Below are 19,901 nucleotides of genomic sequence, written 5' to 3' on the forward strand. Positions count from 1 at the left end.
CTTAAATAAGGGGGGGTCCTTAAATGGGGGGCGGTCCATAAAATGGGGGGTAGTCCTTAAATTGAGGGGGAACCAATAATGGGTGTGGGGGGTTAAAATGGAGGGGTCATTTAAAAGGGAGGGGCATTTAATTGGGGGGGCCTGTAAATGGGGAGTCAATGGCCATAAAGGACCTGGAGGAGGCAGGTTGGGGAGGGTTGTCCTTAAATAAGGGGGGGTCCTTAAATGGGGGGCGGTCCATAAAATGGGGGGTAGTTCTTAAATTGAGGGGGAACCAATAATAGAGGGGGGGGTGGTTAGAATAGGCGGGTCATTTAAAAAGGGGGGTCATTTAAATGTGGGGGTTCTTAAATGGAGGTCACCTCCCTGCTCCTGCTGGCTGCACTATTGCTATACAAGCCAGGATGCCATTGGCCTTATTGGCCACCTGGGCACACTGCTAGCTCATAGTCAGCTAAGAACCGGCCAACAGCCCCAGATCTCTCTGCTGAGGGCTGGTGCAGTTTGGGATGAGCTGAATGAAGGTCAGACAGTGGGGTTTGTAGAAGGGGCTGCTCACACCTCTGTTGGTGGGCTGATAATCACAGAGCCATAGAATCGTACAAACTGAAAAAGGCGCCTGGGATCTTCGAGTCCAATGGCAGCCCATCCCCACCATGCCCACTGACCACGGCCCTCAGTTCCACATCCACACGGTTGTGAAACACCTCCGGGCACGGTGACTGCACCACCTCCCTGGGCATCCTGTGCCACTGCAGCACCGCTCTTACTGAATAGAATAGAAGCCCCTCCCGACGCCCAGGCTGACTTAGTGCCCCGACACGGCAGAGCTGCTCCCACACGCAGCTGTGCCGGTCCCGGCGCTGCGCCCCCAGCTCCGACCTGCCCGCGGATGCCGGGCGCCTCCCGGAGCGGCGGCCGCACGATGGCGCCGCAGCGCAGTCCCGCCCCCGGGCCGCCCCCGCGCTCCGGCAGAGGCTGCGGGATGGCGGCGGCGCGGGGTCGGGTGCTGTGCCTCTTCGACGTGGACGGGACGCTGACGCCGGCCCGGCAGGTAGCGGAGCCGGGCGGAGCGGGAGGAGGAGAGGCGGGGGGCCGCGTGCCGGGCTCGGCCCCGCTCATCCGTCCTTCCGCTCCCGCAGAAAATCGAGCCGGAGGTGGACCGCTTCCTGCAGGAGCTGCGCGGCAGGGTGCAGATCGGCGTGGTGGGGGGCTCCGACTACTCCAAGATCGCCGAGCAGCTGGGAGAGGGCGACGAAGGTGCGCGGCGCGGACGGGCGGGGGGCGAGCGGGGAGACGCGGCGCCGGCAGGGCAGCCCCCCGCCGTGCGCCTCGATTTCCTTCCCGAGATCCGTGTCCGGCGCACGGCGAGTCCCGAGGTCTCCCTTCCGCCTCGTTAGCTCGGAGGGCTGAGTCAGCGGCGCCGTGTTTGCACGGGGGCTGCGTTAGGTAACGCGTCGCCGCGCCGCGGGGCTCGGCGGCGGGGATGGAGCGATGGGTGCACGTGGCCGAGCGCATGACGTGCCGTGCGCTTATCTGGTCCGGGGCCGTGACTCCGTCGGGTCGCTGCCGGTCTGCGTCAGCCGCCCACCTGCCCGCCGCAGATAGCGGCTCACCCACAGCGAGACGTGCGGCCTGCGGGGTGTCCCCAATGCACCTCTTGTCCTGGCTGATGGCCCGAGCGGTACGTGTGGTTTCTCTTCTGCCTCCTCCCTTTCAGTGGTCGATAAGTTTGACTACGTCTTCGCAGAGAATGGCACCGTGCAGTACAAGAATGGGCGGCTGGTGGCCAAGCAGGTGGGTCAGCACCGAGTGCGGGCGGCCCCAGCATGCCCCATCCCTGGCCGGGTGGACGGGGCCCTGGGCAGCCTGATCTGGTGGGTGACAACCACAGCACAGGGTAGGACTGGGTGGGCTTTGAGTTCCCCTCCAACCCAACCATACTGTGACTGCGTGAGGACTGCTGCTCTATGGTCCCCTCACTGCTTCCTCCTCAACCCTTCTCCTCCCGTAGGCCATTCAGGACCACCTGGGAGAGGAGCTGCTGCAGGACCTCATCAACTTCTGCCTCAACTACATGGCGCTGCTGAAGCTGCCCAAGAAACGGTAAAGGACATAAAGCTATTAGATGTGTCCAGAGGAGGGCTACAAATGGAGAGGGGTCTGAAGGGCGAGGTGTGTGAGGAGCAGCTGAGCTCCCCTGGTTGGCTCAGCACAGAGCAGAGGAGCTGAGGGGGGGCCTGATGGCAGCTGCAGCTCCACACAGGAGCAGCACAGCCCCTGTGACAGCACAGGTTGTCCAGAGAAGCTCTGAGAAATCTCCTAGGCCCGAATCCACACAGGCACTCAGGAGCTGGAACCCCACTGAGTTGAGCAACCAAGCAGCAGCGAGGCAGTCAAACAGCCCTGACAGCTCTGGGCCCAGCCCTTGGTTTTGGGGACACCTTTGGCCAGCGCTGCTGTCCGACATCAGCCGTGGTTGCACTGACCTCAGAAGGGCTGTTTTTCTCTCCCTGCCCTTGGAAAGGCCCCAGTAACCTTGTGCCCTTGCCCACACAGAGGAACCTTCATTGAGTTTCGCAATGGGATGTTGAACATCTCCCCCATTGGGAGGAGCTGCACGCTGGAGGAACGGATCGAATTCTCTGAGCTGGACAAGGTGTGTGGGTCGGGTTTAAGCTCGCTGTGCCCTTTGCAGCTCTCACATGGTCTCAGATCTTGAGTCTTGTCCACTTTCCCCACTCCCCAAGGACATGGGAGCCTGGCTCCAAGCTGTGTGCCTTGGCTTGGAGATTCCTGGGGGTGATGAGTTGATGGTTAGACCTGATTACCTTAGATGTCCTTTCCAACCTTATTGAGCCTGTGATTCAGACCCTTTTCCCTTCTCCTCCATAGAAAGAGCGGATCCGGGAGAAGTTTGTGGCAGCCTTACAGAGGGAGTTTGCTGGCAAAGGGCTGCGTTTCTCTCGAGGTGAGCACAGAGGGGGCTTTGCCACGGCCTCTTCATTGCATTCCCCCTAAAATCCTGGGGTGGGGAGTGGAAACGCGGCCGATGCCTGTGGGGATCCAGCTGGATGAAGGCTGTGCTCTCTGGGAAGACCTCAGGGACTGCTCAGCGAGGGGGGATCATGCTTGCATTTGCAGCAGGTCAATGGCAGGGTGGTGATGGCTCGATTGTTGATGATCTGAGGTGATCTTAGAGGTCTTTTCCAACCTTAATGAGTCTATGATTCTATGAATAAACTGTGTCGTAGGTTTTTCCTCAGAGTGTCAGCCAAGCCAGCTGTTTTCTGTCCCATGATGCTATCAGTGCCTGTTAGCTCTGCTGAGCCTACCCCTGTGTAGCAGCTCTGCTCTGGCTCAAGCATAGCAGCAGGGCTGCCAGCAGAGCTCTGGGCACATTCAGTCCTCTGCAGGGCTCCTCCAGGAATGCGGTGGTGTGAGAGGATGGGGCCTCGTGTTCTCAGCTCAGGGTTTTGTTTGGAGGGCTGGCTGCTAGGGAAACATCCTTCTCCTTGGAAGAAAAGCTGGCACTGCATGTTGTGGGCTTTTGTAGGGCTGTTTCTGGGGGTGGAGGTGCTTTGCAGCCAAGGCAGGGAGCTAAGGAGGGGCTACAGCAATCTTGGGAACCTGGGCAGTGTTGGGCAAGAAATGAGGTTATCTAAGGGACAGGGCTGAAGCCAGAAAGAGACCTTGTGCCAAACTTTGTGTAACATAAGAAGGTGGAAATCTGGACAAAGGGCAGAGGGGCAGGGACACGTGGAAATGGGGCTGGTGGGACAAGCTGGCTCTGAGAGCCTCATCCCAGGCCGCATAAGTTGGGAAGTGATGGGAAGCCTCACTGCAGCTTCGTGCTGTGCCCAGGCGAGGGGCAGTGCTTGGTGTCCTCAGCATCTTGCTTCCCCCTACTCCGACTGGCTCCCTGCCCCTTCCAGCTGGCACCAGGAGCCCCTCTTGCTGCCCAGCTCCCGTGAAAGGGCAGAACACAATACAGTGCAGCACTTTATTTCAGTTATTTCCAAAGCAGGAGAGTGTGATGTCTGTGCAGGAGCCTGGGAGAGTTCTCAGTGCCAGTAGCTGACAACATGTGCTTTGTCTCCTGCTGCCTTGCTTTGGGACACAGCACACACTGATGCTACCCGCAAGGTGTAGCCCCAAACCTTTTCCAGCACACAGATGTCTGGTGCCTCCCTGCCAGCTCCCTCTGCCTCCCGCTTCTGCCTGCTTGCATGTGTGGCATGGAGCCCTACTGATGTCACCCGGCCCTGCTGATGTCACTCAGCCTGTTGTCATAGGAACAGCATCTGCCACCTCCTAATATCACATGCTGGAGAGCCACGGGGCACAGCTGTGTGGGGAGGACTGCAGGGTTGGGGGCAGGTGGACACCCCACCACCTCGAGGCCACTCTGCAAACACGCTCCCTTCTGCCGACAGGTGGCATGATCAGCTTCGACGTCTTCCCCGAGGGCTGGGACAAGCGCTACTGCCTCAACGTGCTGGATGATGAGAGGTTTGACACCATCCACTTCTTTGGGAACGAGACCACCCCGGTGAGTACACCCTGCTGGCCCTCACGTGGCTGATTTCTCCATGCTCAGTGCTGCTCCAGCGGCCACCATGGACCTCTAGTGGTGTGCAAGTCAGGGATGCTCTCCCTGCGTTTGCAGCAGCAAATGGAGGCTCCTTGCAGGATGCGGATCCTCCAAGGAGACTCTGCTCATGCTTTCCCTGTTCTCTGCTCCCCTGGCAGGGAGGGAATGATTATGAAATCTACGACGACCCCCGGACGGTGGGGCACAGCGTCCAGTCCCCACAGGACACAGTGCAGCGGTGCCGTGAAATCTTCTTTCCAGAGAGAGCGAATGAGTGCTAACCGTGAGGGCCCCACAGCCCTCCTCCCTTCTCTCCCCCACGAAGAAAAGCACCTTCGTTTGAGGAATCTGCTCAGGGTAGACTGAAAAACACTTGCTGGTGCTGGTCAGGAGCTGTTGTGTGAGTGCAGGGGGTGTGCAGAAGGGGGCTGCTGTTGGTCAGCCCTTTGGTACTCCCAGTTTGTGGCTGAGGTCTATGGGATCAGGCAGTCCTTCCTCCAGCAGAGCTCTTCTGCCAGCTGGGGCCTCGACGGGCAGCGATACATTCCTGCCTTCTGGACCCAAATGCCAGGGCCAGATTTAACCACGTCTGTCTATGTGTGTGTGTGTCTGTCCATCCTTCCCTTGCGCCCTTCTCTGTTGCTGTGTTGCTCTCCAACACCTCTGCACAAGGGAATATTTGCACATAATTGCAGCATGGCTGAGGCACCTTTGGGTCCATCTGGCCCAACCCCTGCACACAGAGCAGGGTGCCCAGGCGGCTTCTAAAGATCTCCAAGGAGACCCCACAGCTTCTCTGGGCAGACTTTGCCAGTGCTCAGTCTTCCTGTCCACATGTCCATCAAGTGTCACAGTTGCATTGCTATAAAGCCTTACCCAAGGCATTCGTGGCAGGCTGAGTCCCTTTCCTTCCTGGTGCACAGCTCTCCTGCTTCCTCCTGCTGTTCTTGCACTGTGGTTGCCCATCCCTGTGGCCCCACCTTAGAGCTGGGCTCGGAGAGGTTTCCCAGTGGCTGCCACCCTTTAACCACGGGACCAAAGCAAAAGCTGGTGCTTCTGGGCCTGGGGCGGCTTTTCACAGTCCCTGGTAGGACTCTGGTCCCACTGCCTGGCCCTGCTTGCACTACAGTGGTGTGTGACCAGCACTGGTGTGTGCTTTCTTCTCCATGTGACGGTACCTCTTCAACACATCAGTCTGTAACTTGTCCAGTTTGCATGAGTGCAGTGGCCTGGCATCCAGAAATCTCCAACAGATGCACAAATACCTCTCTGTACCCAGACGAAATCTCTGTGGGAGGGGAGGACGTGTTGGAGAAGCCTGAATGCGGAGTGCCCTCTTCACAGGCTGCCATTTTGACCCTCCACTTCAACCCTCATGGAGGAACCTTGTGTTTTGTGGTTGCTTCTGTTTCACTGAGGATCAGGCTGTGGTTTATTTTTCCTGTGAATCTGTTCCAAGTCAGCAGGATTCCTGTGTTGTTTGGCAATGAGGCTTGCAAGGCATTGTGGTGGCTCTAGGGGCTGAGGTGATGTTTGCTCCCTGTGCTGTCTGTAGGGCCACCTGTGCTGTGAGTGAGGGGACGACCTGTCCTGCCATAGCTCTGGCTGCAGCCTGGCTGGGTTCTTCATAGTTTCTCAGAGGTAGGGAGGCTTCCCTTTGCCTGCCTGCAGTGGGCTTCTCCCAATGGGTGTGTGAGTGAGTGGATGTGGTGGGCCCTGTGGCAAGGACCGTATGGTTCTGTATCTGTGTGAGAGCTCCTGTCTGACTGGTACCAACTGTTAGATTAGAAATAAATTTAAAGAAATAAATATATATATGTGTATACAAATCCTATTAAAGCCACAGTGTGCAGTTGTCAGCGTGCTTGCCGTCTGCAGGCTCTGCTCTGCCCTCAAGTGTTGGGTGCAGGCAATGCAGGACCAGGGAATCAATCACAGAATGGTTGGGTTGGAAGGGAGCTCAAAGCCCACCCAGTCCCACCCCGCTCTGTGGGCAGGGCTGCCACCCAGCAGCTCAGCTGCCCAGGGCCCCATCCAACCTGGCCTTGAACCTCCAGGGATGGGGCACCCACAGCTCTCTGGGCAGCTGTGCCAGCACCTCACTGCCCTCTGAAAAATGTATTTCTCCCTAACGTCTGACCTCAATCTGCCAGCTTTTACTCTAAAGCCATTCCCCCATCCTATCACCATTAGCCTGTGTACAAAGTTTATCCTTTGTATAAGCTCTCTTTACATACTGGAAGACTGCAGTGAGGTCTCCTCGCAGCCTTCTCCATGCTGAACAACACACAAAAAGGCAGGATGGGCTCATGGGAAAGTCACTTTTAATGGTTTATTGCCAATGTTACAAAGGTCGACACAAGGTCAGACAGGCAGGAACCACACCAGAGTTGTAAAAACACCAACAATTCTAGGATTTTAGTTTATTTCCCCCCCAAAAAAAATTAATAAAAAAGAAAAAGAAAATAAAAAATCCAACAGTTTGTCTTGGCCAGCTGACTGCCTGGGGCATGGCATGGGGCCATCCCTACGTCCACATCCCACAACCCCCACATGCCCCTTCCTCGTCCCCAAGGCCGCAGGAGCCCACCTGGCCAGGATATGGCGGAGAGGACTGAGAACAAATTTGTGCTTTATATACGAGACCCTGTCTACACCGAAGGGGCGGGAGGTGTCGGTGTGGATCATGAGCAGAGGGAGATCACCAAACCCTTCAGCCCCACGGTGACCTACGGATATACACGCACACATACAGGCACACAGGGGATGGGGCTCCAGGGGGGCTGGGGTGATGGGGGCGGAAGGGGCTGAGCTGTCCCCTCCCAGCACAGTGATTTGCCCATCTGGCCTCAGCAGGGCTGGGGAGGCCGGGACAAGCCCCCCATAGTCCCCAGGCTGCAGTGGGATGGGGGCAGGATCAGTCCTCCTGCTCCCCTTGGACTCAAAGACGTGGGACTCAGTGCTACCCCAGGAGCTGGGGGGTCAGTGGGGAGGACTCTGCTTTCCCCATCCCCCTCGAAAGACAAGTACAAACACACACAGAAAAAGGAAACTGTAACCTTAGAAAAGACACCGAACGCCAACATCTGCGTGCTGGGGGGTGGCCCCAGCCTCTTCGCCAGCCTGGCCTTCCCCAAGCTTTCTGCGAGCGGCCATCAGGCCCCCCAGGCACCTAGGAGCCGATGATCTGCCCAGACCACGTCTCATGCTTCGTATGGGGTGCCAGGTTGGTGAGCACCACCTCCACTGCCTGGAACTTCTGGTTCTTGGGAGGGATGGGGCAGACCTTGTACGTCACCTCATCCCCCTCTACCGGGACATACTCCCCCTCGATGCTGTGGATGAGGAGAGGGGAGGTGATGGGACCGTGGTGCCAAGAGATGGAGCCCCCCAGAACCAAGGAAGGCACCCAGCACCATGGGGGAAAACCCACCTGCAGTGGGATTTTAGATATATGGAGATGGACCATCACCTATGGATGCACCATCACCCACAGACACAGCATCACCCCAGCCCACGGGTCACCCCACAAACCCAGTGCTGTGTGGACTTACTCAGACACATGGACAAAAATGTCTTCTGTGCCGTTCTCTGGAGTGATGAACCCATGGCCCTGTGAGCGGGAGAACTGCTTGCAGACACCCTTGTAGATGGGCCCAGCAGAAGCACGTGCCGTCCTGCAGGAGAGAATGGATGGAGAAGTCTGTATGTGCAGCCAGAAGGGCATTTCCAGCCATCCCCTGTGGACCAGCGGGTACTTACGCAGAGTAGGTCCTGGTCCTCTTAGTGGGCAGTGGGCTGGGCAGGTCCCGCAGCAGGAGGTTGCCCCGCTCCCAGACACGGCTGCCCTCGCGCTGGAAGGGGAAGGTGGGCCAGACCGGGGACTTAGGAGAGTGCAGAGGTGGCACTGCCGGCGGGGCGCCAGGCTCCGATGACATGGTGGGGTCTGTGGGGTCCTCCGTCTCGGGGCCGGGCGTGGGGTGCAGCAGGTGGGGGGGGGGCTGCTTCACCAAGCTGCAGGGAGAGGGGGGAGTGGTTATGGGTCGGCTGTAGCCATAGACCTCAGGCTGTCCTAATTGATGACATTTGTAGGGTTTTGTGTGTTTTTAAGCCTCCTGGCTCCGGAGCTGCTCAGAAACCCCTCACCCTGTGGATTTCTTTCCCCCTCAGTGGCTTCATCCAACACAATGTGCCCCTCAGCCCCCTAGGCCCATGTGGTGTATTTGGGATTGCATGCCAGGAAACCCAAAGAGCCTTTAATTTGCTTTCTGACTCACACTGAGAGGTGAGAGCCTTGGGGGAACGTGCAGAAGGGGGTCACCTCTGCTCCGAAATTAGTAAGCACCAAGGACATGGGAAAAGGTTTCTGGAGCAGAAGGCACGGATGGGAGGGAGCATGCCCATTCCCCTTGCCCACCACCCATGGCCATCTTGGCACCACGATCCCACACAGTGAGACAGGAGCACGCTTAGAGGCAAAACTGACAGCAGAGAAGGGGCTCACGGGGCCCACCTCCCTTGGGGCACTGAATCCCACCTCAGCTGAGTCCCAGCAGCAAACAAAGGGATGGGGGAAAACACAGAGGGGAGCTGTGGGCACGTCCTCCCTGTGCCCACCCCGTGCTCAGCCACATGGAGGGGATGAAATCCAGGGCAGCTGGGGCTGCTGCAGGCTGGAGACCAGCAAACCTCAGCACAGCCATGGTTTCTCCTCCCTGTTTCTGTGAGAGAAGGCCTCCACGCAGAGCTGCCAGCAGGCGGGCGCACCAACCCCGTGCCAATTAGGACAGACAGGCAGGAGACATGTCGGCTTTTATCTGCAGATCCAAGAGCCTCGCTCATCACGATGCAGCTCATCAAACAAAGTCGCTGTCTGCCCCACTCCTCGTAAACACATACCCTCGGGTGGGGGCCGGCGTGACCCCGTTTAACTCCACAGCCCCACAGAGAGGCAATGGCCCAGAAGCTCTGGCCGCCGTCACTCCCTGGTCATTAGCAGCAGCAACACGAAGCCCTCACACGTCACATGCAATCCATAATTAATTGGTGTCATCGCCCACAGCCCCACAGCCCTCCCATGCAGCTCCTCTTTGTGCTCCTTCCCCAGGCTAGGATGCCTTTGCCTTCACCCAGCCCTGGGGTCCTGGGCCTCCCACCGCCCCAGGGGGCTGTAACCCTGAGCCATCCCTTTGGGTATCAGAGCATGGCCCAGGAGCAGGGTGTGAAACTGTGGGTTTTAGCTTTTGGACCCAGAAAGGGGCTGTTGTAACAGGAGGGGGCAGCCGGGAAGCAAATGTTCAGCCATCCTCTGTCCGTGCAGCCCCGGAATCTCTCAGGTTTTCTAAATGCTGTCTCTGTCCAATGCTAATGAAAGCCCCTTAGCCCCCTCCCTCTTTTTTTTTGGTTACTAGATCGTGCCATTAAGAGCTAAAGAAGAGTGGAACAATTTCCTCCACGTATCCTGCATGCTAAAAACCCCTCGGCTGAAATGAATCGCTATACAAAAGATAAGCCAGCTTTCATTGGGAACACACACTTCAAGCTTCCCCTCCCCATCTAAGCCAATCACACTCACAACTCCAAGCATCTTGGCTGAGATCGTCTCGCCTACGATACAGCCTAGTTAGCGCTAAAATATGAATGTCACCTTTATGGATTGATTATAAAAAGCTCCCTCCATCAGTGCCGCTGGATTCTCGGGGAGGCTGTGGGGAGAGCAGCCACAAGCCAAGGGAAGCCAGAGGAGAAGCCATCATGGAGGCTTGGTTTACCTTTGGAGTATGCATAAAGCACTGCTCCCCAACGACCAGGTCTGGGGCATCTGCCTGGTTGAGGTTGGTTGTGATTTTAAATCAAGAGTAATTGTTGGCTCAGAGACGTCACACAAATGTCCTCATCCACATCCTTTCAACCTTTCTCTCTCCTTTGTGATCTAACTTACTGTCTGCAGGAATGAATAGCACAGCCAACCCCAAAGAAACATTCATTCAAGCCCCCACCTCTCCCAGGACAGGTTTTCACGCGCCGCTTTCTCCTGCTGTCGGTGAATGGAGAGCTGGTGCCAGCTGAGCCCCCAGCAACAGTGGCCATGCAGCACCGCCTGCCCGGAGGAGGCATTGTCTGGGAGCTGCTGGGGAATCAGCGATAAGCAGAACAGAGGAAGGATGCCACGCTTCACCCTCACACCTCTCTCAAAACAAAAAGCAGCCCCGTAAGCAAACACCGTGCATGAAGCTGAGCCTTTGGCTACAATAGCCGATGGCCGTCGTGCCTGCCCTTACCTCCTTAGCAATGAGGGGCTCCCTGGAGCTGCGGCTCGCAGAGCATCAGCGCACGGTGGGGACGGAGGAGCGCTCCTCTGCTGCCCGGCGAGGAGCAGAGCTCTCGCATGTAGCCCGGCTCCGGGGGCTTCTCCACTGCCGGCTGCCGGCTGCCTCCCGATGTCTCTGCGGTGCCTGATGTGTGTATGATGTGCAGCCTGCACACACGCATCCGCACGCCTTCCCTGACGTCAGGGCCAGGCCAGGGGGAGCAGGCAGGTGGGAGGGATCAGGCTGGTCATCGCCGTTCCGGGCTTAAAGGAGTGTTTGGAGTGGGAGGGGGACGGAGGGGCTGCATCGTTCTGCTCGAGCACCGTGACGCGTGCTCACGTCGGTGGCACGGCCCGACACGGCACGAGGCAGGGGACAAAGTGGTGGAGGACACGTGTACCCAGCCAGGGGTTCCAGCCTCGCCCTGCATTTCCTCACGCCCTGCTGGTGTTCCCGCAGCGCTCCCCAGCTCCTGCAGCCCCTACAGCGCACGGCCACTCCATGGCACGGTCAGGGGCTCGGGCAGCAAAGAGAGGGGCAGAGGACATGGGGGCACCAGCCCAACATGACTCCTCACATGGTGATGCTGCATCCCGTGCTGGTGCAGGTCTGGCTTCTCCCTGTGAAGCATGTACAGTCAGGAGGGGAATTCTGCTTTTTGAGCATCACATCCTGAGAGCTGCCATCCCGTCCTGGTGACGGCTCACCCCCAGCAGCCCAGCAGGGCACAGGGCTGGATTTATGCTGGGAATGTGCAGCATGGGCACGGCCTCCTCTTCCCCTGCTGTTCATTTAATTGCTGTACATTGAACATCATCAATACCTGTTCTTCCTCTGTGCAGTCAGTGGACTGAAGGGAACTTGAGGTGCGTTAGACTGGTGGGCGGCTCTGGGCATGCGTTGCAGTGAAGGAGGCAGAGAGTCCAAAGCGTGTAGCAATGATAAAAGGAGAAGAGGGGAAGCTTTGATCAGAGTTGGGAGTGGGGGTGCTAGAGATGCCTGTGGAGACAGAAGCAAAGACAGGAGCGTGGAGGACTTTGTACAGAGAAGATACGCAAATCCTTTGGAGTCAATCAAAGCAGGGCTCAGCAACCTAGATGCAAATCATCACTCACCTACAACATCCCCGAGCCAGTTTTCCTCCAAAGCCCAAGGAATGTGGAGGCAGAGGAGATCACAAGAAAAACAATTTGAATTCTTTCATTTTCCTCTATTTCTGAGCCTTCACGTAACTTCAGATTGTGTTTTCAAGTTTTCTGCAGTCATGAGGATGAGACACGCCTGGGGTTTTCTGTGAGCAGCAGAAGAACAGCAGCAGAGAACCATGCCCCCATATGTTGGCAAAGCCTCCCTGCTCTCAGCACTACTGAGAGACTCTGGAGACGTTACAGTTACAAAGATGTGTGCTTAGCCTCTGTGAATTTGTGGCTATGTCATGTGTCAGTACCATAGGGGCACAAGGAAAGCACTCAGTGAGATGGGGTTGTTCCCACAGTTTCCAGCATCAGAATGCTTGAGCTGCAGTGTGAAATACAGTGTGCTGCTGGGTGCTAACTACAGCAGAGTTGAGGCAGCTACAGCGACCTGCAAAACCTGCAGCTAAAGGTCAGCCCCAGCATCGTCTGACCTGCATGGAGCCAGGACAGAACAGCAAGGGATGCAGCGAGCAGAACTGTGCTGTACTCAGATTAGCACAGCCACCACCACGGAGAAGGGAAAGGTTCTTTGTACAGCTCCTGAAATAGGCTGGGGTGGATTTGGGGTGAGGTGTCCCAACAGTGGTGTGTGCAGAGCTCATCACTGAGACTAATGCTACTCTTCCGAGGGACCTGGGAAGGAAAACTGGATCCTCCAACTCCTGCTTAATGCCAACACACCAGACATGTGCTGAGCAGCCATTTAATAATCACAAAAACACCCTGGTGGAGCAGGAATAATTTCAAACAGATCAGGAACTCCTTAGCCACGACAGATCTCTGGTTAATGAGGCCGAGGTGCGGTATCTGTGGCCTTGTTTTCCCCTTCCTGCTCCAAGACAGCTCAACATCTAATGATTTCTTATCCCAAGCACTCATTACCGCCCGCTACACACTGCCACAGGGTGCGGGGGGTGACACCCGTCGTGCTGGCATCAAAGCCGCGGTGCTGACAGCACAGTTTTGCCTGTCAGCCGCAGACACGTTGGTTTTCCTCAGTCTTTTTTTCAGCACACTGCAGGCAGCTCTTCCATATCTCGGGGAACGTCTCAGGCACGGAACAGCCACTTGTTTTCCATAATTCCTATAACGAGGAGAGCAGCTGCGGAGAACTGTGCGCGGATTTACGTTTTACTTAACGAAAGTAGGCCCTGAAAGGAGCACCTCAGTGACAGCCGCCACCTATCTCACAGGAAGACAAAATGGCCGCCCCCGCGTGAGGCGGGCCTGGCGCCGGCGCTAGGGGCGGGGCCTCCGCACGGCACATACCGTGCGGTAGGTCCGGCTACACGTCAATCAGAATCCATCTCCCCGCCCCCCGAAGGCGATTGGCTCCGACACCGGAAGTCGCCGTGAGGACGTGCAGCGCGGGGCGGTGTGTGTCAGGTGGGTTTGAGGCTCCCGGGGGTCGGTGCTGCCTCTTCGCTCCTGGTGCCTTGAGCTCCGGGCTCACCCGGTCACGAACCCGCTCTGGTCTCACTGTGGGCTCGTGGGGAGGCCGAGCGCTGCACAGCTGGTCTCTAACCCCACTCGTTCCCCTTGCTCCTCACAGTCCCCAGAGGACGCAGAGTGCTGCCCCGCCGCGCCCCCGGCAAGGCCTGGGCTGAATGCTCGTTACTGAGGCGGCCCCTGTACGGTTCTGCTCTCTCTCTGTCTCCCCAGAGGCCGCCATGTTTGTCCTGGTGGAGATGACTGACACGGTGAGGATTCCTCCCTGGCAGTTTGAGAGGAAACTGAATGAGTCCATTGCAGAGGAGCTAAACAAGAAATTGGCCAATAAGGTAATGTATAGGGTGGCGTAAGTGTTGTAGCATCACCATATAGTGGAGTGTTTCTGTGTTTGTGCCTAATGACACATACATCAGAACAGCTTAGATATGAAGGCTGACTCCAAACAAAATGGAAAAAAAAGAGAGAGCTGTGTACCATCCCATAGGGGTCTTCTATTCTTCGTGCAGTAGGGAATGTGCTGAGGGGCATGGAAAAAGAGAGTTGCTGCCACCTTATGTGTAGGGCAGCAGTGCAAAGTGCTGTATGAAGAAAGCACATGCAAACCAGGTCAGTGTAAATACAACAAAAATACTGAAAGAGAAATGGAAGTGGTGCTATCTGACCTGCTTTGTGCTGAGTACAGTATGCTGGCATAGTCTTCCCCTTTAGTGTGGGGCATATGAAAGAGTTGTGTCACAGCGTCCCTGTGCAGCCCATGAGGCTGATGGGCACACAACTTTCAGGGGATACAGAACTTAGAGTGCAGCTTGGCAATGTGAAGGGGGCTCTGGAGAGCAGCCTGAAGTGACTGAGGAAGCAGAATATACGGGCAGCTTAGGAAAAAAACCCACAACAATCTTATCCACTGACTATATGGGTAGGTGCCACAGATTCTGTGAAGTGGCAGAGAAACTGGGAGTTCTGATCTCTGCCCACAGCTATTAGAGTTTCAGACAAAGACAAGCTTAGAAACTTGTGAGGATGGTGGCAAGATCTTGGCCTTTGGACAAGATATGGGTCTGCTGAATTGGTACGTGTTCTTTCACAACTTTACTATTGTGACAGGATTTCTGTTTACAGCAGTGCTCCTTCTAGTCCCAGTAAGAACACACACATAACACTTGAGTTATGAGGTTAGGGGTACCTCTGAAATGCAGCATGCTTAGTGCTGGGGCCATTGGAGGAGTGCACATAAACAACCTCCCTCCCATCTTGCCACCTTCTGTTGCCTTCTTTCTAAAAGCTGTGCATGTTGTATAAACTTGAAGGGAGTCAACCTGCTAATTGATTTACTGCCTTTTCTATTACTTTTTCATTCGAACAGGTTGTATACAACGTTGGTCTCTGCATCTGCCTGTATGATATTACCAAACTGGAAGATTCATACATATTCCCTGGGGATGGTGCATCACATACCAAAGGTATGTTCAGAGCTATGGCTGTTGCAGGTTAGAGGTCTGCAAGTGTTGACTGAGATCCCATGGTTAGGTAAATTAAGTTTAAAGGGACTTGCTGAAGTTATCAGCCTTCACTGTTCTCTTCAGGAGAGAGAGAGGATCGTGGCGGAAGTCTCTTTCCATTGCACTGCTGTGGTTAGAAATACATATTTAAGTATGTGGTCCTATCTTCCTTCTCTAGCAGTTTATCTCTGCCCTATAGTTATAGCCATAGATCTTGGGTAAAGAAGGGGTTAATTTAACTTAGAAAGCTCAGAAATCTCTAAATAGAAAGTAATTTATACTAATGGTTCTGTGTTTGTCCATTATCATCATTGTTATTTTCTTTTTGAAGCTTATTTTGCCTGCCTGGAATGTTGAAACATTTCTAAATATAACATTCACACAACAGTTGATGCTGTTTTCTTAGCTGGAAGCTTTGCGGCATCTGTCTTTGAGACTCAGACAGATCTGGTTCAGCATATATTGTTGGGATTTAGATGTCTTTTATGGGGGAGGGAATAAGAAATGATTCATTACTTTTGAGCTTTGGCAGATCTGAACAAAAGCTGTAAATAAATGCAGAAACACTCGAGCAAAGGAAGTAACCCTGTTAGAAGGAGACTGGACTGACTGCACGTGGCACCCCAGACATCATTTTTAATGTCAATAGCGCTAATTCCCTACAAATAAAAGCTTCTTTAATACTGAAGAGGATGGCAGGCTTTCCTGCTCCTTTTAGTCTCCATTTGCTTCCTTAACTTCGAACCTCCTTGAACTGAAACAAGTTCATATATTCCCTGAGTTTGCAGAGAAACCTCCTGTTTTCAGAAGCTGGGATAGCGCTTGCTCCCAGGCAGCAGGATTTATTGCTCCTCCTCCAATCTAGTGCTTGGTTTTATATAGAAGAACAGCACTGGGTATGTACAGTTAAAATGATGTTAAGCAGCTTTTAAACCTTATTTTGCTGGGGTTGTCTTAGTATGGCTTCCTTATGAATGCAAAATTCTTAGTTAGCAACGTAAGTAGAGTTTTCATTTGGGTTAAATAAGATTATGGCAGAGAATCTTACTTTGATACTATTGTTTACCATGTAATTTCATTTGAAGAAAATACATCTTTGCCATCAAAGATAAAAGGAGCAGAAGTATGGCAGGAAAACAACATTTCAGCTGACATTCTTGGTGTCCAAGGATGCTTTGTAACAGAATCAGAGGCCCTGCTTGTTTTATGGTTTCATCCCATGAACTTCAATTCTTGCAGTGTTGAAGAGCAGAGAATGGGAAAGTGCTGCCATAATTCATACAAAACAGGATTCATAACTCTGATTTCTGTTTTCCTGACATCACCAGTACCTGTAAGGAAGCTGTAGAGCATGCAGGATTCAGCATTTTAGAGGGCAATATAGGATGTGGGATTTTGCTTTAGTGGCTGCCACCCTGTGGAAGGAGTGTGGTTCACTCACACAAACGTAACATTAACGATGTGCTTTCTTTCAAGTGCATTTCCGCTACGTGGTCTTCCATCCCTTCCTGGACGAGATTCTGGTTGGAGAGATTAAAAGCTGCAGTCAGGATGGCGTTCATGGTAAACTGCATCTCCTAACATTAGAGACGCAAGAGCTGCAGTGCCCTTGGTGATACTGTGGTTTCAGGCACTGTCATGCTGTGTGTGAGCTGCTGGAAGGCTGGTACTGCCTCCAGCCCTGCTCCAGCCTCAGGCTGATTGGTAGCTTGGGCGTGGCAGCTTCCCCTGCACTCCATGGTTTTGTCTGTGCTCCCCTCTCTGTCACTCATGTGCATGCCCAAGAAGAATAGGCTAAGCCCATCTGGAGCTGGACTGACTTTATTTTCTCGCTTCAGTTGACAGAACTTTTGGTGGTTTTCTTTTAAGGTGGCAGTATCAGATTCTGTTGGTCTGATATATATCGCTGTAGTTTCTTGAAGATTTGCGATTAATTCCTGTATCCGAAGACATGGCAGGGAAACATCTTTCATAAGAAAGATGATGAACCACGTATTTAATGAAGTACATAGCTCATAGGTTGCTTTTTGTTACTGTAGGAGTATTCCATGCAGACGAGCTCCTGGGAATCCCAGGGATATATTTGTTGCTGAATTTAGGCTCATGAAATTCAGCATCATGAAATCTAAAGGAGGACGTGGGGGTTGGTCTATGATTTCTAAGCTCTTTCTTGTCACAGACCCCTCTATAGCATCTGACTCATTTACTGGAACGCCAGCACTTCCAGTCCTGCTCCAAGCAGCCTTTTCCTTGCCCTGTGGACATGAAGGGTGCCCTCTGTTGCTGTTTGTACTCCAGCTGGGTGGTTGCTTTGCTGCCAGCTGAAACGGAGCATTGTGGCTCAAAGAATAATTCCTGCTTAATCTTGGACATCCTTCCTGAAAGAGGAAGGAAAATGAATCTGGGATTGCACTGTAGGAATTGCTGTGATACATCATTTGTGAAGAGTGGTTCCAGTCTCAATCAGATTCTTTTCTCCGCAGTTTCCATTGGATTCTTTGATGATATTGTCATCCCACCAGAATCCCTGCAGCAGCCAGCAAAGTTGTATCCTTTGATCACCTTTGATAACTTTAATGCTTCATTTCAAAAGATTGTGCAGTGCTGGCCCAGCAGGCATTTAGTGCTGCAACAATGGAGGTGCTCAGTGGCAGAAGCGAAGCTGTTGTGTCGGGCAAGTCCCACAGACTGTTATCACAGTTGGGCAGGCCTCATGCTTATTAGGTTTTGCAGGATCATTGTGACGGCTGATGGAAATGAATAGCAGCGTCCCTCAAACAGCCGCACTGTTAATCCCTGCCTCTAGACTTGGGTGCTGCTAGAGATAGAATGTGGGGTTTGCTGTATGTGTAGCTATGTAAATGGTGTGTCTGATACTTGTGAGAGCTTGAGGGGTTGTTTTGTTTTGGACTGGGGGGGGGGCAGGTAACAACATACACCTGATAAGTGGGAAAGTCAGAAACAACGCTATGGAATTTGCAGACAGTGATGTAGGACAGTATGTTGGAGTTTGATGATGGTGAAAAGGCTTTGAACCAAGAGCATTCTCAGAAGTGTCAGAAAGTGATGTGCCTGGTGAAATGCCATTTCCTTCCTTAGCCCTTGGCGTGACCAGCGATGAAGCAGAGCAGGTCTGGGTATGGGAATATGAGACAGAAGAAGGGGCCCATGACCTCTACATGGACATCGGGGAGGAGATCCGCTTCCGAGTTGTGGATGAAACTTTTGTTGACACATCACCGACAGGTCCAAGTTCTGCAGAGGCCTCCACTTCAAATGCCACAGAAGAAGCCCAGAAGAAAGAAGCACCCTACACTCTTGTGGTAACTGTGTGCATAATTCCTATAGTCTTGCAAAGCCTGTGGTTAATTTTATTCTTAAGATAGCATCCCTTTCCCAAGGAGTTGGTTGCTTTAAGCTGACCATGAAACACAGTCACAAAATCAAAGGAGAGCAAACGGGGAAGAAAGATATGGTTCTTGTGGTTGCTCTGTGTTTGCTGTAGTTCTGCTAGAACACATTGTGGCTGGTGGAGTTCCCATCTGAGAATGAGAACAGACTGGAGATGCAAGACCTGCAGATAGGAATGAGCATACAAGGAATACAGAGCTGGGAAGCCCACACTAAGGTTTAGGCAGCAGCACGGCGGTCTTTCCCATGCCGTATTTTGGCACAAGACCTTCCTAAGTACAATGCCATAGAAAGATGGATCCAAACCAATACAAGCCGTTTCCTCACAGCAGGAGAAGGTTGGGGCGGTCAGCACAGTTGGGATGGTGTGGGCAACAGGCTGATTTTTCAAGAGTTGGGGGTTTGGTTTAGTGCAGACAAGATATTAAGTAGTTTGGGCTGGGATCAGGCAGGAAAAAGAGGGGATGCCTCTCATCTGTAACACAAGGAGGAGAGACTTGATCTTTTTTTTTGCTTTTATTCCTGCGTTCTCTATGCAGTTTACAATTGCACGCTCTCTTTTTCTGTGTGAGCAGGGATCAATCAGTGAACCAGGCCTGGGACTCCTGTCGTGGTGGACGAACAGCTAGCTGCAATCAGTGCCAGCTCCGCACAAAGTCTTTCCAGTGGATGTTTGGGGGATTATGGGATCCTGCTGGTGCTCATTGCTCCCTTGAAGCTGAATGAGAAATTAGACCTGCCATTCTCTGTTTCCCCTTCAGCTTCCAACCTGCCAGATCAAGACAGTTGATGTCTTTGCTGATCTGTAGAAGTGAATTTACAGAGACAAAGCCTTGAACCCAGCAGCAACAAATCCAGCTGGAGCTTTTGTCTCCTGCCCTGGAGGGAAAACTGGGGAGGTCTTCACTTGCCTGAATTAAGAAGGGAGTTGATTTCAAGTGAGTGAAAGTGGGAGAGAATGCCTGTCTAGATGTATTGTTTCCTTGGGCTGACAGCTTGATTTTAGAGGGGCGGAAACCTGCGGTTCTGACGAGACCTGGAGAAGAAACAGCGAAAGACTGGAGCTGAGAGGTGGAAAATCCTTCTGCTGGATAGGGCAAGTGGTAACGTTCTGCTGAGAATGGGAACTTAATGTGTGGATGGAAACAGACCAAGAGAACTGGAACGAAAGTTGTTTACTCACAAGTAACGGGCTCTGTGCAGATGATGGCCATGGAAAATGAAAGGCTGCTTATTGCGGTGAGCAGAAATACTGCGCTAGGTGGGCTGTATTTATTGAGAATGGGCTAAACTTTGCTGGAGCTTGACTGGAAATACATAATTAAGAACTGAAACGGACCTGTGTTTGAGCAAGTTAATTATGTCTGTGGGAGCATGTTAATACTAGAATTGGAATAAACAGCAAAAGCCACACAGCCTGCCTTCCTGCACCATTTCT

At 53.5% G+C, this 19,901-nt stretch overlaps 3 protein-coding genes across 6 annotated transcripts; 2 read left to right on the forward strand and 1 right to left on the reverse strand.

Annotated features, from left to right (window-relative positions):
• Positions 1-877: 877 nt before the first annotated feature.
• On the forward strand, positions 878-6,458 carry PMM1 (phosphomannomutase 1). Its single transcript, XM_015861157.2, has 8 exons — positions 878-1,054; positions 1,143-1,260; positions 1,721-1,797; positions 2,015-2,106; positions 2,560-2,659; positions 2,896-2,971; positions 4,437-4,552; positions 4,753-6,458. Exons 1-8 carry the CDS (start codon positions 893-895, stop codon positions 4,873-4,875), a joined length of 864 nt encoding a protein of 287 aa, XP_015716643.1. The 5' UTR covers positions 878-892; the 3' UTR covers positions 4,876-6,458.
• A 443-nt stretch (positions 6,459-6,901) lies between these two features.
• CSDC2 (cold shock domain containing C2) lies at positions 6,902-11,325 on the reverse strand. Its single transcript, XM_015861220.2, has 4 exons — positions 10,876-11,325; positions 8,357-8,608; positions 8,149-8,271; positions 6,902-7,929 (listed from the first exon to the last, which is right to left on the reverse strand). The coding sequence occupies exons 2-4, from the start codon at positions 8,530-8,532 to the stop codon at positions 7,767-7,769; spliced, it is 462 nt and encodes a 153-aa protein (XP_015716706.1). The 5' UTR covers positions 8,533-8,608; positions 10,876-11,325; the 3' UTR covers positions 6,902-7,766.
• A 2,080-nt stretch (positions 11,326-13,405) lies between these two features.
• Positions 13,406-19,878, forward strand: POLR3H (RNA polymerase III subunit H). 4 transcript variants are annotated; one of them, XM_015861185.1, is made up of 7 exons: positions 13,406-13,487; positions 13,764-13,882; positions 14,917-15,013; positions 16,529-16,615; positions 17,536-17,599; positions 18,168-18,375; positions 19,039-19,878. In XM_015861185.1, exons 2-7 carry the CDS (start codon positions 13,772-13,774, stop codon positions 19,090-19,092), a joined length of 621 nt encoding a protein of 206 aa, XP_015716671.1. In that variant the 5' UTR covers positions 13,406-13,487; positions 13,764-13,771; the 3' UTR covers positions 19,093-19,878. The 4 variants fall into 4 exon arrangements, with proteins under 4 accessions (XP_015716671.1, XP_015716663.1, XP_015716680.1 ...); XM_015861177.2 differs by having other exon boundaries at positions 13,472-13,487; positions 13,654-13,882; XM_015861194.2 differs by lacking the exon at positions 13,406-13,487 and adding an exon at positions 13,494-13,617.
• Positions 19,879-19,901: the final 23 nt, after the last annotated feature.

This window comes from Coturnix japonica, chromosome 1 (genome assembly GCF_001577835.2).
Source record: "Coturnix japonica isolate 7356 chromosome 1, Coturnix japonica 2.1, whole genome shotgun sequence".
Lineage (NCBI taxonomy): Eukaryota > Metazoa > Chordata > Aves > Galliformes > Phasianidae > Coturnix > Coturnix japonica.

Excerpts from the sequence above, each read along its gene's own strand:
- PMM1 (XM_015861157.2), top strand. The coding sequence starts at position 893 with ATGCCGGGCGCCTCCCGGAGCGGCGGCCGCACGATGGCGCCGCAGCGC. Across the intron at positions 1,055-1,142 it reads CGCTGACGCCGGCCCGGCAG|AAAATCGAGCCGGAGGTGGA; the intron begins GTAGCGGAGCCG and ends CCGCTCCCGCAG. Across the intron at positions 1,261-1,720 it reads GCTGGGAGAGGGCGACGAAG|TGGTCGATAAGTTTGACTAC; the intron begins GTGCGCGGCGCG and ends CCTCCCTTTCAG.
- CSDC2 (XM_015861220.2), bottom strand. The coding sequence starts at position 8,532 with ATGTCATCGGAGCCTGGCGCCCCGCCGGCAGTGCCACCTCTGCACTCT. Across the intron at positions 8,272-8,356 it reads AGGACCAGGACCTACTCTGC|GACGGCACGTGCTTCTGCTG; the intron begins GTAAGTACCCGC and ends TCTCTCCTGCAG. Across the intron at positions 7,930-8,148 it reads ATTTTTGTCCATGTGTCTGA|CATCGAGGGGGAGTATGTCC; the intron begins GTAAGTCCACAC and ends CCTCATCCACAG.
- POLR3H (XM_015861177.2), top strand. The coding sequence starts at position 13,709 with ATGCTCGTTACTGAGGCGGCCCCTGTACGGTTCTGCTCTCTCTCTGTC. Across the intron at positions 15,014-16,528 it reads TGGTGCATCACATACCAAAG|TGCATTTCCGCTACGTGGTC; the intron begins GTATGTTCAGAG and ends CTTTCTTTCAAG. Across the intron at positions 17,600-18,167 it reads CTGCAGCAGCCAGCAAAGTT|CGATGAAGCAGAGCAGGTCT; the intron begins GTATCCTTTGAT and ends TGGCGTGACCAG.